Genomic DNA, 20208 nt, shown 5'->3' with positions numbered 1-20208 from the left:
ATGAGAGGTAAAAGACGTTTTTGTAAACATTCTTTAACATATAATTGACCAGAAAGTGTGGACTGAGAAATATAAGGTGCTGATTTTTTGCCACAACTGTTAATAGCTTGCCAAATCAAAGCTTTTTTTAGCGAACTAGTCATGTTTTGTGTATTTAAATATCTTATCTGCTTTTTCTCTATATTTGGCAATATAATAAACAGCACCAGGAATTTGTTGATGATCGTACTTGATATAAGTTTCATGGTCTTCAAAATCGTTATACAACTTTCTGCTGTGGGTTCTTACACTTTTTTGTTGAGTTTCAGAACGGTTGGGCACTTTTTGTGCTTTGAAAGAATGAAAACCATGTTTGTTTCTAACTTTTGCAACAAAACTATGAGAAAATCCATATATTTTTGCGCGTTCCCTTAGTGAAAGGCTTGGGTTATTCTTAAAACTGTTAACCAGTTTTCTAACTAGTTTTATATCTTTAAAACCTTCCTTTCTTCTACCATTAGATTTGCGCTTGATCGATTTTATTTGTAGCGGTGTATCAGGCCTTGTTACGAGCGGTGTATCAGGCCTTGTTACGAGATTTTGCTGCGTAGCGAAAATGCGTAACGCTTTTCTAAGTAACTCAACTCAGCAAATATATTTTGCATCGTTAGAAGTTATATTGCGTCACTAGCGTCTTTTCAAGTACCGCATTGTAATGTTATTTTATTAATGCGTTAAAAATCATACAAATAGTTTGTTTTTTTCTCTCTAACAAAAGTTACAAATAAAATATGAGTTCTTATTTAAAAAATCATTTTTATTATTTTTTTCAAATATGAACTAAATTTTGTTTTGAAAAAAATATTCTTTTCATGAAACATAAAATAATGTTTGTTTATTTTCTTATGAGTTTTTACAGTTGGTTTTTGGTTATTTTATTAACTGTTAATAAATTTTTTCTTATTTAATTTGTGAACTCTTTTTAATAATGTTTTTAAACAATGAAGAGTTTTTTTTTGTTATTTATCAGTTACCAATAACATATTCGTGATCATAATTTATTTTCATAAATTAAACGAACGTCATTAAAACTTTACGTTATTGAATTAACAATAAACAAAATATCTTATTAATAAAATATTTACATCAAAATAAATCGTGCACTTTTTAAACTATTATGCCTAAAAATAATTTTTATATTTAAAAGAAATTTATATATTTAATTCCTTAAGATAAAACTTAAAACATTTTATTTTTTTTAACTAATTTTTAGCAACAACAAAAAAATAAAGAAACAAACTGTTTCTTTAACAAAAAATCTATTAGTTTACAATTGCGGTTAAATGCTTTTACTTACGACTTTATTTCTTCGGAATAAACGGCACGTTAACGATAATCAAAAGATAATTTATATATTCTAAAAGATATAAGTTTTTGCGTAGCGCAAAACTGCTGAACGCGTAGGCAAATCACCTTTTCGCAGGCAAAATGCGAGCTGCGTAACGCTTCTTAACAAGGCCTGGTGTATGGATGTATTTGCAACAATTTTGCTATCAAATTGTAGCTACTATTAGGATCTTGTAAAAATTTGTGCATAATTTTTTCTCTTACGTCTTCTTCTTTTGTCATTTTTAAAACTAATTTCAAGTTAAATCCAAAAACTAACATATTTTTTTGAAACCACAACACGTTGTAAACAAAATACAAAACAATTAAAAAGATTTTAATACAACCACTGAAAAAAAAAGGCGTGCTTATTCTTTCACATTTATTTTGTGTACACGCTTTTGGTCTAAGGTATATGCATTTTCACACATTTTAAAAAATATTTGCGACATCTGAGAAAGTTATGGCCATTTTAACGTTTCAGTCAAAACCCTAAAATACAGGAAATAATTATTTCCCTTATTTTCAAAACAAAGACTCCAAATTGATAAAACTTTGAAGTAAAATAGTTTTCTTATTCAAGAGAATTTATGGTTTCATGGAAAAAAGTCAATTTTTGTGTATTTTAACATTCATAACTTTGCATTTGTCATTTCTGTGAAAATCCAGACTTGCAGTAGCGCATAAATATTTGTTGTCCAAATCTATTGTCACAATGCCTAACAAGACTTTATCACACCCTGAAAATTGTGCTAAAGTATGTCTGGTTTGCTTTCAAAAAGGAACAGAGATGGTGCCACCTAGAAGAGACTCGATACTTCCAAGAATTCAAAAATGCTTCATTGAGAACTACAACCCCAATGAAGAGCATTTACCTTCTGCAATCTGCGCTAGATGTAGACTAATTTTACTTAAGATTGAAACAGGGAAGAAAACAAATAATGATCTATTTGGCCCTTTTGATTTTTCTAAAGTTATTCTTATGACTCTGATAAAATCAAATCCTTTTTGCTGTTGACTTATTTGTGAAGTTCTCTGTTTTAATCCAATTGGAATGAGCAAAGGATCAGCTAAGGCTGTTCCTTTTCAAGTAGGAAGACCTCCAGTAGCAGCCTAAGATTTTTAACCACCTTGTGGGCCAGTTAAAGTGTGCCAGCTGTTGACAGCCAGTTTTCATGGAGTAGCACATCTAAGCCTTTGTACAGTTCAAAATGCATTGGAAAATTTTTAGATAGTTATTGGCTAAGTTCCCCGTGTAGCAGAACTTATTGCTTCTGATGTAATCAAAACAAAATTTGCAGCATCTTGAGATGAAGGCTCAATTGCTATTTCAGCAACAAGAGGGAGGGATTTAACAGTCGCTAAAAGTGTCAAAAAATTCTCAAAAATCAAGAGCGTTTATGTTTGAATCCTGCATCTGCTGAGGAAACTAGTAGATTGCTATCTACTTTAGGTCTCTCTTACAAACTCACAAAACAAACTCACAAAGCAGCCACTTTTTTCAGAACTTGGAGTGGTCGCAAATCAATTGAATCAGGTTTGGTTGGATAGTTAAGTCAACGAGACAAAGCCTTTGATTTATTCTACAATTCTACAATGGACTTTGATGTTTCCAATGGTGATGAACAAAGTGGGAAAGCTCAGCGCTCAGTTATTTTTTTGTAATGACACTTTTAGTTTGGTTGAACACATCCTTAACCATCAAGATCTTCGACCAGATGATTACATGATCAAAGTAGGCATTGATGGAGGTGGTGGGTTTATTAAGGTTTGCATGAATATATTGGATAGCCAAAAAGAAGAAACAAAGCATAAGTTTTCTTATTCAAAAGGTGCATCTTCTCAAGCCTTTTGTGACACTGGAGTGAAAAAACTCTTGATCTTGATTTATAACCTATATCTTGAACCTTACTAGAACTTGAAGCAAATTTTAGAATTGCTTTGTCTTGAAAGTGTTGCTTTTACTGAAGCCGTGGATATGAAACTTGCAAATGTTTTTCTTGGATTAGGCTCAGCTGTATCCACATATCCCTGTCTTTGATGTGAAACTTCGAAGAACGATTTTGGAAACCAAGAAATGACAGGGCAATTAAGGACACTTGGGAGGATTAGATCTAATGTCAAATATTTTCAGAAAGATCTCAGTGTTTATTCAAAAAAATCAAAGCTCTCGGCAGCTACAAATGTTGCATGACCCTCTATTTTATCATCCAGATGAAACAAAAATTCTTGATACTTTGCCAATCATGGAATTGCATATGGTTTTAGGAATTACCAACAGGCTATTTTATCATTTGATAACTACCCTTAGCAAAACGAATTCTTGTTCTTTGAAAGCTACTAACTGGTCAAACAAACTAAGCATTTACAGGCCACCTATCTATGGAGGAGAATTCAATGAAAACCAATGTAGGTATCTCCTAAACAATGTTTGGGTCCTTTAAGAATTGCTTGCAAATCCCAAAATTGGAAATGCAGGCAAAAAACTTCTTTCTGCATTTAAAACATTTGAGGTAGCCAGACAGACATGCTTTGGGAATGTCCTAAATTCCTTTTATAGAGATTCTATACTTTCTTTTGAGAGAGCATACAAAGCCATTTGAATTTCAATTATACCTAAAGTTCATGCTGTCATCAAGCACATACCTGAGTTTATTGAAAATCAGGCTGAAAGATATTACCCAGCAAAGACTTTCTCCAACTCTACAAAATTTTTTAAAAGGTCTTAGGTTTTGAAGTGAGCAAGCATCCAAATCAGTTTATTCAGACTCCAGCTATGGGAAACAGATGCTTACAAATGGAAATTTGGTCATTTATAATACTGAAAAAAACTTAAGAATTGGGTATTGCTTAAGGCATCTCTAAAAGTCAGTAGTGAAAATCTTGTCAAAATTTGTAACTTCATCAAAATTAAAGAGTAAAGAGAATAATAACAAATTTCCAAATTTTAATGTAAAGAAAAATATAAAACTTTTTATTTAAAAATGTCATGTTCTATTCTATAGTTTATTAATATAGAGAATAGCTTTAATAATTTGATGTGTATAAATAATCTAATGTAAAAATAGAATAAATAGAAAACTACCAAAATATTTACAATGAAAATATTTTGGTAGTTTTCTTTTTTAAAATTATCTCTGGGTAATTAATGTTTAGGATGACATTGTATTGTTTTTTGTATATTAGCCTGATTTGGGTTAATAATGATAATAATAAAAATTTTTTTTATATAGTCCAGAACATTTTTTGCAAAATAAAAACTCTGAAAAATATAGTTTTTTCAAGGATTTTGATAGAAATACTAAAATGACAATAACTTTCTTGGACGTCTCAAAATATTTTTCGAAATTTTTAAAAATCATGTCCATGCATATACCTTAGACCATGAATAAAAATTTTATGAGGAAACTTTTTTTCACCTTATTGGTTATTCCGTGCTTATGTGTCACAAACAAAACTCATAACAAAAATATTCGGTGCTTATGTGTCACAACAAAACTCATAACATAAGAAACAACATAAAAAATAACAAAACTCATGACATAATGCAATAGTAAACTTTTGATAGAAAACTCACAAACATGGCAACCATGAGGTTTTGGGCTTTAGGCTTCTGGAAACATATTAACATGTTAAGAAACATGTTCTAGTAAGTTAGTAAGTTAAAATGTTCATTACATTTTTAGTAATTAGATATTTACAATGTTTCTTAACATGTTAAGAAACATTGCTCAAATAAACAAGGTTCTTCTGTGCAAGAACCTTATTTATTTGAACCGTTACCTCAAAAGTGTTCTACCACTGCACCACATTCCACCAAAGTTAAGGGTTTCATTATTATATGTTTCATTTCAATTTATTGTTATAAGGTTAGTTTCATTCGAATGTTTAAGGTTAAGTTTCATTCTAATATTAATACTGATTGTGCATTTTAATTAGTTTTTTTTACATCTAGCTTAAGTAATGTATATGTACACATTTTTAGTATCTAAAAATGTACTTTTAATACTTAGGCACACATATTTGTAAACATTTATGTACACATTTTTAGTAATTAGATATTTACATGTAATTTGATATTTTATATAAGTACTTTGTACTTTCTGCTTATTTATAGTTATGAGTAATGGTAACATTTAATGATAAAAATATAAAAACACCATGGATTTAAAAATAGTTATTCGAATTCAGTAAATATTATAAATATAAATATTATAAATATAAATATTATAAATATAAATATTATAAATACAGTTTCATTGTTATGATAACTAGAACAATTATATTAATTACTATTTTCCAAAATTAATTAAGAAATTAATAATTAAAACAAATATTTAATTTAAGCTAAGAAAAATATTTTTTTATGGAAGAAAGAATACTTTTGACATGGAACTTTAATTATAAAACTATTTGTTTCAATCAGCCATTAAATTTGTCTCAATCAGTCAATAATAATTTACATCAAATTTTAAAGAATAAATTATTATAACATGAATAATATCATAAAAATTAAAGAATGAAATTAAAAAAAAAAAATATACAACCTTGATTAGTAACTTAGGATTAATATGGGTACCAATGCTGATCAATAGTTCTTTGATATATTCTAATTAATAAAAAAAATCCAAATAAAAAAATTTTCAATGCATATCATTATTATGCTGAAACAAAATTTTTTTTATAATTTATATTATTTAAAAAAAAAAAGATTTAGATATTTAAAAAGCATGGAATGTGTAAATAATGGATGACTAACCTGGCTTCGGAAGAGACTTTTCTATTAAATAATCCCAAAGATCTGGATCATTTTCTTCTTTTGCAAAATCAATTGCCTAAGAAATAGTGCACAACATAATTTTTAAGAAATAGTGCACAATACATAATTTTTAAGAAATAGTGCACAATACATAATTTTTAAGAAATAGTGCACAATACATAATTTTAAGAAATAGCGCACAATACATAATTTTTAAGAAATAGTGCACAATACATAATTTTTAAGAAATAGTGCACAATACATAATTTTTAAGAAATAGTGCACAATACATAATTTTTAAGAAATAGTGCACAATACATAATTTTTAAGAAATAGTGCACAATACATAATTTTTAAGAAATAGCGCACAATACATAATTTTTAAGAAATAGTGCACAATACATAATTTTTAAGAAATAGTGCACAATACATAATTTTTAAGAAATAGTGTACAATCATAATTTTTAAGAAATAGTGCACAATACATAATTTTTAAGAAATAGTGCACAATACATAATTTTTAAGAAATAGTGCACAATACATAATTTTTAAGAAATAGTGTACAATCATAATTTTTAAGAAATAGTGCACAATCATAATTTTTAAGAAATAGTGCACAATACATAATTTTTAAGAAATAGTGCACAATACATAATTTTTAAGAAATAGTGCACAATACATAATTTTAAGAAATAGCGCACAATACATAATTTTTAAGAAATAGCGCACAATACATAATTTTTAAGAAATAGTGCACAATACATAATTTTTAAGAAATAGTGCACAATACATAATTTTTAAGAAATAGTGCACAATACATAATTTTTAAGAAATAGTGCACAATACATAATTTTTAAGAAATAGTGCACAATACATAATTTTTAAGAAATAGCGCACAATACATAATTTTTAAGAAATAGTGCACAATACATAATTTTTAAGAAATAGTGCACAATACATAATTTTTAAGAAATAGTGTACAATCATAATTTTTAAGAAATAGTGCACAATACATAATTTTTAAGAAATAGTGCACAATACATAATTTTTAAGAAATAGTGCACAATACATAATTTTTAAGAAATAGTGTACAATCATAATTTTTAAGAAATAGTGCACAATCATAATTTTTAAGAAATAGTGCACAATACATAATTTTTAAGAAATAGTGCACAATACATAATTTTTAAGAAATAGCGCACAATACATAATTTTTAAGAAATAGTGCACAATACATAATTTTTAAGAAATAGTACACAATACATAATTTTTGTTAAAAAAATAAAATAACTTAACATAATTTTTTTCACAAAATTTTTCATTCTAGCTTTAGATCATTTTAAGAAAAGCTATAATTTTTTTTTTCTGTAAAATACTTTTACTAACAAATAGAGATATATCAATTGCTGACATTTTTTTGATACTGGGAAGTGGGTAATTTTAAAAATAATTTCCCAAGAATAAATCCTTTCTTAAACAAATATAACAACACGAGACTAACTTTTAATAAGAAAACGACATTCACTTTAAAAATGTTATTTTATTTAAAATTTGTATGTGTATGCGAAATGTATATATGTTTGCATTAGGGTGGAGTGATTTTAAAATTTTTTGATTCCTCTTTAGATTTTAAATTCTTGACAGGTCCTAATATTGTTTAAATTTTTTCAAAAGAAACAGAATAATATGCCAATTTTGAAAACAATATTTGTTTTTATTTTAAAACAAAGAAAATAAAAAATATCGTGTTTTTTTCTTTAAAGAAAATGACTTTTTTTTTTTAGCAAAACAGGATTTATAGGTATATTTTTGGAGATATTTTTTTTACAAAAATTTTTTATTTAATAAAACTATTATTTGTTAAACATGCATTTTTTCTACTTTTTTTGAGCTTAAGGTTGATATGGTTTAGAAAAAAAAAATTCAAAAATATTAGGATCTGTCAAGAATTTAGAATCCAAAGAGTAACCTCAAGAGCTCATCAAAATCAAAAAATATTTTTTACTTTCTTTTTATAATTAATAGACATCGATTCGCATCTCAGGAATATTTGTTTTTGAACTTTTTTTTTTTTAACTATCTTTGCTTCCAACAAGGCTGAAAGCAACCACTGATTAAAGTTGGAAGTTACGGAAGAAAAAAGATAAAGATTGTAGAGCAAGATAACGATTGACAGATGACTTAAAGTATTGCAAATTATATGAATCAGGAAAGCAAGATGAAGGAAGAATTCCAAAGAAATGATGTCGAAGAAAAAAACTTGACGAATAAGAGTTTTTGGAGCACTTAGTAACAGTCACAGAAAAAGGATGAGACTTAATTGAATGACGAGTAATGCGAGAATGAATTTTAGTAGATGGCACAAGAGACGTTAGCTCTTTAGAGCAGTGCCCATTATAATATTTGTAGAAAAGAGAAAGAGAAGCAACATTATGACGATGTGATAATGGTTGGAGGTTAACTGCAAGAGCAGGTCCAACTATGTTTACAATGCGTTTTTGCACCTTATCTAAAAGAGAAAGAGCATCATTAGAAGATCCACCCCAGATATGGCAACAATATTCCATACAAGGCCAGATATGAGATTTATAGAGATAGAGAAGTAAGAAAGTGTCAAGCTCGATAAAGAGATGCAACTTAGCAGATGATAATTTTGCAACAGATTTGATATATGGTTTCCAAAAAGATCGGAAGTAAGAGTTAATCCTAAAAGATGAAGAGTGGATGACTCATCAAGTACATTACCGTTCATAAATATAGGAAGATCTAAATTATTGCAATAACGATTGGCTGAAAATTTTTTTATCTGAATTGTATCTGAAGTTGTTTTTTTATCTGAATTTGTATCTGAAGTTCACCAGCCACTGTGAACCCCATGCTGTAGCAGAAGTGAGATCCTTTTCAAGCTCAAATGCCCCCTCCAAACAACCAGAGAGTGTTGGTATTATCAGCAAACAATGGATCTTCGTTTTGAGCAAAAATGATAATGAATCTTTTGCTTTCTATTAAGGTTGGTTGTATGCAAGTTAAATTTTTTATATTTCCAGTATTCTCATACATTTGAAATTCCTTTTTGAGATCTTTGTTAAAACCTTTAGTTATAACTTACTTTTTAGGTTTATATGCTACAGTTATAGTTAATGCCAATCTATCTTTAATATTTGTAACTGTTAAGCAATTATTCTCTTGAGAAGATCCACATTCAATTCCAATATCGACATTTTAACTGAATATCTATTAAATAAGTCATTCACATAATGAATCATTGCAGCTTTTGAAGATGAAGGGAGTAGCAGTTAAATAGCGGAGTAGCAGTTAAATGTAAATTTTGTGTTTAAAGGTATTTAATCAAAGTCACAAGAACTTGATTAATTCGCTTTTTAGCGTGAAGGGCAGAGCAAGTAACATCTCCTCTGAAATTGCATCATTGTTGTTATGCAGGGATTCAAAAAATGTTAAATTGCATAAGCTGTGAGAAAATTTGCATCACATTAACCTAATGCTTCTGCAGCTATTTTGATTGGTTAAAGAGCATTGAAACACTTTTAAAAACTAAAAAATAAACATTGTTAAATAGCTCTAGAGAGTTCAACTCATATAATGCTTTTTTTACTGTGCCCATCTTTTTTAAAAATCTTTCAACCATTGTCACAATCCTGTTTCATTTGGAACATTAGAATTTTCATTTCTTTTACAAATAACTTCCATTACAGCCAAGTGTTATGCCATAGTTATAAAATAATTGGTGTATAAAACCAGATAATCTACCAAATTTGATCATTACTGCAGCAGCATCAGTGGTTGATGCAACAACATCTCAAGAGATAATTGCAAACTCTGATAGTTTCCCTTTAACTAGGCTAATTGTTACTTCAGCTGTAAAGCTTCCATAAATTTTAACCAGTCCTAGATTAATAAATAACTTATTGAAATGAATGTTGATATTTAAATATCTTCAATTGCGTAGAATTGTCCATTTATCAAACATTAGACTAAATTTTTCAATTTTTTCTTTATGTGATTTTATTTTAACAATAAATTCATTTTTTTGCCATAGCACAATATTCATGAATTAGTTTCATCACATTGTTTTTACCTTTTGGAAATGATATTGTTTTTCACTTAATGGTTGACGATTGAACACAGCTTTGCATACTCCGTAAATTGAAAATCCATCAATGACTGCAATACTGGCCACTAACTCTGCTAAGGACTGTTTCTTAGAAAAAAATGATGTGAGAGACTTACTCACTTTTGCAGGGACTTATTTAAATAAATAATTATCCTGATGTAATAAAAAATATACACAAGTAATTCTTTGATTTTAATGTTTTCCTAGGAAATTATGGTAACTTTTTTGGGTAACAGGAAGTATGAAATATAATAAATTCCCAGAAATCCCGGGGAAGAACGCTCTACTAACAAAGTTTTAAAAATATGCATAAATTATTAAAATAATTTTTTTTAAAGAGAATCTTTTACAACATCTTTCATCTTTCCAAGATTCATTCAAGGTAAAGTTCATTCAATTTTGATATCTGAGATCTTTTTTAATTTTAAGTAGAGTGATTGCAAAGAAAACCCAATCCTACTCTGTTATAATCAATTCTACTTTGTTATATACATTTCTACTCTGTTATATTAAATTCTACTTGGTTATATTCAATTCAACACTGTAATTACAGTAGCGTGCAAAAGTAACCGGACAAGAGCATAACTTGAGATAACTTTCGAATGAAAAGTCCAATTTCTTTCAAATTTTCACTGAAATGTCAAAAAATTGATAACAAATCTAAAAACAAATGAATTTTTATTAAATCTAAGCAATCTAATCTTAAAAGTTTACTTAATTAAAATTTGCGTGTGCAAAAGTATCAGGAAAAAAATGTTATTTTCCTGATACTTTTGCCGATAGCATTAATTACTGCTTGACAGTGGCAAGGAATTGAGTCCACCAGCTTCATAATCACAATAATTTTAATTTTTCCCCATTCTTGTTTCAGAATATTCAATAAATCAAATTTACTTGTTGATTTTTAACCTGAAATTTGTCAATCTATGTGTTCCCAATGATGTTCAATAGAATTAAGGTCAGGACTTTGCTATGTCAATTCCATTAATTGAATTTTTCTGTTTTTGAAAAAGTTTTTTTTAAGGGTTGAAGTGTCTTTTGAGTCATTATCCTGCTGAAATATCCATCCTCGAGCCCTGAGAAATGTTCCACTTAAAATGCTGTTATGGTAAATGCTGAAATTAAACAACTTTATAATGTAAAATGTAGTGTTGACACAATCAAACGTCTTTTGAGGTCTACAAATCTGTTTGGAAGACGTCCTACAAAGAAACTTTTTATTTATATAAAGAATCGAAAAGCACGCTTTAGATTTGCTAATAAACATTTGAATTGGGAAAGAAAGCAGTGATTGAAAGTACTATTTAGTGATTAGTTTAAGTTTATGTTATTTGGATCTGATAATATTAGATATTTCTGTCGACCAAAAGGCCATAAAAACGATCCTAAATACCAGCTACCAACAGTAAAGCACAGAGGTCGAAAAGTTATGAAATGGACTAACTTGAATAGAGATTGTATCGGTCCTATCCATTTGATTGATGGCAAAATGGATAAAAATATGTACAAATGTATAGTTAAGAATGTTATGCTACCACATGCTAAAGACAAAATGCCTCGAGGAAGGATGTTTTACCAGGACAATGACCCAAAGCACACTCCAACCCTTGTGAAAAACTTTTTCAAAACCAAAGAAATTCAATTTATCGAACAGCCTTAGCAAAATCCTGTTCTTAATTCTATTGAATGTCTAAGCTCATTGATCGACAAATTTCAATTCGAAAACTAGCAAGTAAACGTGATTTATTGAATACTCTGAACAATGAATGGGAAAAATCAAAATTATTGTGATTATGAAGCTGGTGGACTCAATGCCTTATCATTCTCAAGCAGTAACCAATGCTAAAGGCTTCCCGACAAAGTACTAAAACAATACTTCAAAATAAAGCATTTTTAATTTAAAAAATGTTTAAAAAAAAAAAAATCTAATTCAAGTTGTTTTTGTCCACATACTTTTGCACGTGCATATTTTAATTAAATGAACTTTTAAGATTAAATTGCTTAGATTTAGTAAAAATTTGTTTGTTTTTAGATTTGTAATCAATTTTTTAATATTTCAGTGAAAATTTGAAAGAAATCGGACTTTTCATTCAAAAGTTATGCTCTTGTCCGGTTACTTTTGCACGCTACTGTATGTAAAATTCAATACTTTGTTATATTTCAAGTATCTCTGTTAATATAGAAATCTCTTAATATTTGTTGCTTTCATCTTTGTAAATATGTTTTAAACTGTTTAAAGTTTTAAATCTACCTTTTGAATATTGCACATTTCATCAATAATTAACGAAAGTGCTTCTTTTTTATTTCCCATTCTACCTGAAAGGTAATGAATCAATATAAAATAATGTATTAATTTTAAAAACACTTGAAATACTAAAATTAACCTAGCATAAAATTTGAAATCTATTATATGTAACATATAAACAAAAAACCTTGTAGAAATACCATCTCTGAAATAAACTTTCTTTCTTGACAAACTTTAAATGCCTGAAAAATTCAATTGTTATCAATATTTTATATTATACATTATATACTATTGACACTATTGACAAAAAGCTTTAATATAAACCCCCCCCCCCATTTATTTTCATATAAAAGTAGGTGGAGCTGGTTAATCATAAATTTTTCAAGTAAGAGTATTGATACAAAAAGATGAGGTTAGGATCTGAAAAACAGAAGAGAAAGGAGAGGAATGTAAAGAGGAGGAAGTTTCAATTGTTTTAACTCCTCTATATATAATATAAACCCCCCCATTTATTTTCATATAAAAGTAGGTGGAGCTGGTTAATCATAAATTTTTCAAGTAAGAGTATTGATACAAAAAGATGAGGTTAGGATCTGGAAAACAGAAGAGAAAGGAGAGGAATGTAAAGAGGAGGAAGTTTCAATTGTTTTAACTCCTCTATACTATCATTTAAACAAGGAAACTCCATAGAAAAAAAAAATTAAATTATATATTATGTTTCCATTTTTTCATTAAAAAAAACATAACACTAATAACAAACCTTTTCTAGTTGATAAAAATTGCTATTTTTTAAAAAAAATTGTAACCGATCAGGTTGAAATTCTGCATATAGAGCAATCTAAAATTAAATTTATAAATATTTAAAGGAAAACATAGTGCAAAAAAAATAAATAAAATAAAATAAAAACAACATTAACTTGTTTGTTATGATATTTTTGACCAGCCTGTGGATTTTTTGTAAACAATCCATGTAAATACTAAAATAAAAAAATTAATAAAATAAGAATTAGTAATTATGATAATAAAAACAATAATGATAGTAATGCATAAAACAAACAGTTTTAAATAATAACAATAATAATAAAAATAATATACATACATACATATATCTATAATCTATGTATATATATATATATATATATATATATATATATATATATATATATATATATATATATCTATATCTATATCTATATCTATATCTATATATCTATCTATCTATCTATCTATCTATCTATCTATCTATCTATCTATCTATATATATATATATATATATATATATATATATATATATATATATATATATATATATATATATATATATATATCTATATCTATATCTATATCTATATCTATCTATCTATCTATCTATCTATCTATCTATCTATCTATCTATCTATCTATATATATATATATATATATATATATATATATATATATATATATATATATATATATATATATATATATATATATATAAATTAGTAGAAAATCACTTAAAAATTTTTTTTTCATTTAACACTGTGTTTCATCAATGACTCATCAGAAATGACAATGACTCATCAGTGAATGAAATGAAATGACTCATCAGAAATGACAATCCAAGACAATTACAATTTTCTGTAGTTTTTTCATTTAGGATTTCTTTTTTGTTTAACAAAGCATTATTGTGACCTTTTATACCAAGATAGTGGTATCTGTGGGTTTAAAACAAAAAATAACCCACTTTTTATACCTGATTTTGAAAATTTTGAAAATGACCTATTACATTTAATTAAAACAATAAAATTTCGCCCTATAAAAAACGAATTTCAAACAGAATTAAAGTTAGATATTAAAAAATTAAATCAAACCCTAATATTTTGATTTTTGCTGATGAAACAAATAACATTTACCAACTCACTGCAACTAAAACTACAGAAAATTGTAATTGTAAATAAAAAAACAATTGTCCAATGAGTGGAAGTTGTTTATCAAAAAATCTGGTATATAAATGTGTTGTTTCCTCTAAGAATGTACCTGATAAACAATATATTGGCAAAACAGAGAGTGAATGGAAAAAACGTTTTGCCAATCATAAGCAATCTTTTAAAAATAGAAAGTATTCAAAAGACACCATGTTGTCAAAATATATATGGGAATTAAAAGATAAAAATATTGATGATTTTATAATATGAATTGGTCCATCCTTAAAACAGCGCCTGCATATAACAATATTTCTAAAAAATGCATACTATGTCTACAAGAAAAATTTGAAATAATTACACATGCAAACCAAGAGTGTTTATTAAACAAAAAATCAGAATTGATTTTTAAATGCAGGTAGGAAAATAAGTTTCTCCTAAAAAACTATAAAAATAAGAGAGTTCAAGCGTTAGTGTATTCTACAAATAGAGTGTTTGTTGAACACTCTATTTGTAGAATACACTAACATAATTTATATATATATATATATATATATATATATATATATATATATATATATATATATATATATATATATATATATATATGTATATATATATATATATATATATATATATATATATATATATATATATATATATATATATATATGTATATATATATATATATATATATACATGTATATATATATATATATATAAAACATAATTTATATATATATAATTAACGATATATATACAATTAAATATACAATTAACGTTGCTACAATTAAATTATGATTATGCAAAAGTATAACAGTTTTTGTTATTTTTAGATCTTGTCATTTTATGCTTGTTCTATTTTGTAATTTTATTTTATTGTATATATTTTAGTAAGCAATACGTAAGTAACATAAAATAATAAAAGTGACTACAACTTGTAATAATAAAATAATATTAATATATAAAAACTTTAATATTAAAATTATCTAAACAGCTTCATAGACAATGATACTTGTAAAAAACAAAAAAAAAACAACCTGTTTATACCACAGAAGTGTGGAAAAAAATAAATAAAATAGACATATAAATAAATAAAAAAGTATATGCTTTTTTTTAAATTACTTTATTTTTATAAACATTATCATTTGGTTGTCTCTGATTGGTTGTTACAAAAATATAACAACCAATCAAAGACAAGTAAAGAAGATTAGACCATGTTGTTTATAAAATAAAATGTAAGTTTAAGTGTGCCATAATCCATGCAGGATTAAGAATGTGGGACATGTGATCTTATTTAAATGTTTATGTACCATATGTACCAACTGCAAATATTGTGATTGTTTTTTAACTGAACATAAACAATAAAATTTTATTTTATTCGAACATTTAAATAAAATTTTATTTTATTTAAATGTTTATGTACCATTACAACTGCATAACTTATTTTTTGACCAAAACTAATGTAGAAATATGTTCTACCTCAGTATCAAATACAGCTTCAAGTTGATTAAACTCCTTGATGGCACCATGGACATATATGGTGATACCATATTATGGTGGAACACCACATTGTCGTTTGGAGAGTAGTGGGCATCAATTCAAGGCTTGGCATAGTTTTTCAGGATTTGAATGTACTCATTGGTGTCAACTTTCTGAACAGATTTGATGAAAACTGGAGGCATTTTAAGACCTTCAGAAGAAATCAGACCAAACATTATAACTCAATTCAGATAATTATTTTTGTATACTTTACATGCTTTGGGACTGATTTGACTGGCTGATGATTAATAAAACAATTGGTAATTCTGTTTGACACAGAATCAACAGTAAATGATTTTTTATCTGAGAAGAGGATGGTTGTTGGTCTCTTTTTCAGGAGGCTCAGCTTTTTCTTCTCAGTTGCTTTGAACTTCAAAATCTTTTTTCTTTTGAATAGGAGAAACCAAGTGTTTATTAATCCTGGCTCCCAAAGATTGGATTCTGCTCTTGATCAATTGTGGAATTCAAATTGACTTCTTTAAACTACTACCAAGCTTCCTCTTAACACAAAAAATAATTTGAAAACATTTTAGAGGGTTAGATAGTACTTAGAGGCTTATTTTGCATCTTGAAAATTTCTTTGAGAGTAGTGTCATTCATAACCTGGTTAAAAATATTTGAGAGTAGTGTCATTCATAACCTGGTTAAAAATATTTGAGAGTAGTGTCATTCATAACCAGGTTAAAAATATTTGAGAGTAGTGCCATTCATAACCAGGTTAAAAATATTTGAGAGTAGTGTCATTCATAACCAGGTTAAAAATATTTGAGAGTAGTGTCATTCATAACCAGGTTAAAAATTAGTTTATTTTTACTACTCATTTTTTAACTGTTTTTTTATTTAACTTTTATTTTCAAAGTCTTATGCATCAACAATAACAAAAGTGTAAAATTACCAATTGGAACATTTATGTTAAAATTACAAAACTTATTACAAGATTTGCAGTTGCATATGTTAAATGATTTTTTTAATTTATTATTGTATTTCTTTATTTACGATTCTTCATAGAAATTATAGTTCATTTAAGCAGTAACCATGATAGTATTAGTAAAAATAAAAAAGAGATGGAACAAAAGCTCAAAATGGCAGCTAAAGCAGGTCCAACTACATTTGCAATATATTTACAACTACATTTGCAATACATTTTTGAACCTAGAATCCAGAAAAGCATCATTAAAAGAGCCAGCCTAAATATGACAACAGTATTATATAGAGGGACAAATAAGAGATTATATATCATAAATGAGAGTAGAGCTAATGAATGGAAATAGGAGTTACTAAATGTTAAGTACATTAAAAAGAATCAACCTCAGCAGATCCTAACTTTGCAATGTATTATATATATGGTTTCCATGAGAATAGAGGTAAAGTAGAGAATAATAAAAGTAGAGGTAAAGTAGAAGACTTTACCTCTACTTTTATTATTCTCTACTTTACCTCTTAGCAATAGTGCTGCCAGTTATTATTATTTATTCCTTTTATGTATTAAATATATATTTATAAATTATAATTTATTAATGCTATAGTTAATATTATTAGCTGCCATTCATCAATAAATATCAACAATATTTTTTGCTGGGACAATTAGTAGCAGTAAAAAATTGTTTGAATTATTGGATTTGGGTTTTGTTTGGATTACAACTCACCAGCCATTTTAGGCCCTAAGCTGAACCTTTCTGTTACAATAGTTAACGAGTCAGCTGAACAGAACAAGAAAATCAAAAAAAATCATAAAGTGTACAAGGTTGTTAAAGTTGCTAAACAGCATTATACAAAGTTGTTGAACAGCATTATACAAAGTTGTTGAACAGCATTATACAAAGTTGTTAAACAACATTATACAAAGTTGTTGAACAGCATTATACAAAGTTGTTAAACAACATTATACAAAGTTGTTAAACAGCATTATACAAAGTTGTTAAACAGCATTATACAAAGTTGTTAAACAGCATTATACAAAGTTGTTAAACAACATTATACAAAGTTGTTGAACAGCATTATACAAAGTTGTTAAACAACATTATCAAAGTTGTTAAACAGCATTATACAAAGTTGTTAAACAGTATTATACAAAAATCTAACAGAAAGCTAAAGATTGTATTTTAGGTTGCACAATTTGAAACTTGCGACAAATTTTTGAATTTGGCTAAAGTCACAAAAAACTTGTAAATCACAATTTAACAAGTGGGCAGAGAATTCAAAAAAAAGCTAAAAATTTTAAATTTTAATAAAGATTAAATTTCATATTTTATTATACAATAAAATGTATACAACTTATACCAGGTTTTCTTAATACTATTGGGTTTTAGTGTAACAAATGTAGCTTTTAGTAAATACAGAGGAGACAAAAAAGAAGTTAAAACAAAAGATAGAGAAGATTGTTTAAATGTGTTAGTAAGATGATTTCTCAAAATGTGATTGGTCAAAGATGATTTCTGTTGGTAAGATGATTTCTCAAAGTTGATTTCTCAAAGATACATCTAGATTAGATAGTAGAGTAGAGATGTATCAAAAGAAAGTATAAAGTGTTTCACAGCCAAGTTTAAAAAATCTTCACTTTTAACAGTATTAAGTGCTCACTAAAGATTAGAGGATGATGCATAAAATTTTGTTTTTATTTATAAATTGCTAATATAGTTATTATGTTGAAAGCTGTTTTTATGTCTAGCTAGACCCAAGCTGGCTAAACATAAAGAAATAGATTCCTTTTTGCAAACAGTTTCTTTTCAAAATTATTTCATATTCTATTTTAGAAATTAAATAAAGAAATTAAATAGATTGTGATTAATTTCAGTTTTTTAACAAAATCAAAAGTTGATAAGCACACAAAAGAGATAAACACACATTTCAATGATAATAAATTCCCCTGAGCTCTGTGATAGGATTGTGATAGGTTTACTTGGAACACATAATAACCACAAAAAAAATTAAAAATAAATAATAACAAGCTAAAAGTAAATATATAATATATAATATATATATAATATATATTATATAATAAATATATAATATATAAATATAAAATATATATAAAGCTAAAAGTAAATATACACACAAAAAACAAAAGCACATATCCACACAAAAAATCACATTGCAGTTCTTTAATTATATACTATATAGAGTATTTTAGTACAAAGAAATATCTACCTGGTGTAAAAGAGTATTTTAGTACAAAAAACTACCTGGTGTAAAAGTTTTGGATTTTGATTTAGTTGTTTAACAACATCATCTACCTAAAAATAAAATTCTAAATTGTTATCTCGAAATTTAATATAAAATTATAAAACTTATAAAATGTTTTAATTTTAACATAATAACGTAAACTTTTTTGTTTTAATGCTGCAAATCACCAAACAGCATAAAAAAAAATTAAATCAAAGAATATCTATGATTTTCTATTTTTCCTATACTTCACAGCATGATTCCTAAATTTCTAGTGGTGGATTATTTTGGTTGTCCATCAGTATGGGACAACTCATCTTTGCAAAGGTCGATAAAATTAAAAAAAAAAAGAAGTTAGTCAATAGCCATGCAGGGCAACCAGACAGTTATTATTTACAAAAAAGTGGTTAACAACGAAACCATTTTTGAAGATTTTATTTCATGTGATTATTTTAAAGAAACCTTCAAAACAAATTTAAAGAGTTTTGCAAGAATTTATTACATACACTACACATTTAAATCACTACTGTATAAATTTACTAAATAAGTAACTAAAACATTCCCACTTGATTTAAACTAGACATGTTTAGATTAGATTTGAGTTAGATTGATTTAAACTAGACATGTATGCGATATAAAATATTTTTTCATTTCTGAACTGCCAGTGGAATTTAGATCAGGAAATTCAGTTGAACATTTCTGAACTGCCAGTGCAATTTAGATCAGCAAATTCAGCTGAACATTTGAAAAATGCAAATTGTGACACACTGACACAATTTCTATTAAACTTGTTTAATTTCTTAACTAATTATGGATGGACTCCAAAATTAATGTCTTTATCAATCATTTAGTGGTAGTGTATGCTGATAATATTTTTCAAGCTTAACTCTTTTAGGGTCTTCAGAAAATTATTAAAAACTTATAACCTGTACTCAAATTACATAAAATTGCTAATAAAACAGAATTCCTCATAACACATAGTCAAAGGTTAAAAATTGTATGATATCTCTTACTGGTAATCAAATAAATTTACATAGCAGCCTTAAAAACTGGGTTTTACATGGGCTATAGAGCACTCTGCTTTTACCTCATTTGATTA

The 20208-nt window shown here is 26.8% G+C and overlaps 1 protein-coding gene across 2 annotated transcripts in view; it reads right to left on the bottom strand.

Moving 5' to 3' along the window:
• Positions 1–20208, bottom strand: part of LOC101238687 (vacuolar protein sorting-associated protein 41 homolog) — a 130957-nt gene that overhangs the window by 15861 nt on the left and 94888 nt on the right. For both annotated transcript variants that reach the window (XM_065809179.1, XM_065809178.1), the window contains 7 exons: positions 19130–19180; positions 13419–13478; positions 13262–13339; positions 12689–12743; positions 12508–12572; positions 6125–6200; positions 5913–5974 (listed from right to left, as the gene is read on the bottom strand). In XM_065809179.1, the coding sequence (XP_065665251.1) occupies positions 5913–5974; positions 6125–6200; positions 12508–12572; positions 12689–12743; positions 13262–13339; positions 13419–13478; positions 19130–19180 (447 nt within the window). The remainder of the gene's footprint in view (positions 1–5912; positions 5975–6124; positions 6201–12507; positions 12573–12688; positions 12744–13261; positions 13340–13418; positions 13479–19129; positions 19181–20208) is intronic.

This window comes from Hydra vulgaris, chromosome 11 (assembly GCF_038396675.1).
Source record: "Hydra vulgaris chromosome 11, alternate assembly HydraT2T_AEP".
NCBI classification, from domain to species: domain Eukaryota; kingdom Metazoa; phylum Cnidaria; class Hydrozoa; order Anthoathecata; family Hydridae; genus Hydra; species Hydra vulgaris.
Note: the sequence above shows the minus strand (reverse complement) of the source record. Positions and strands in the feature narration are given on the sequence as shown.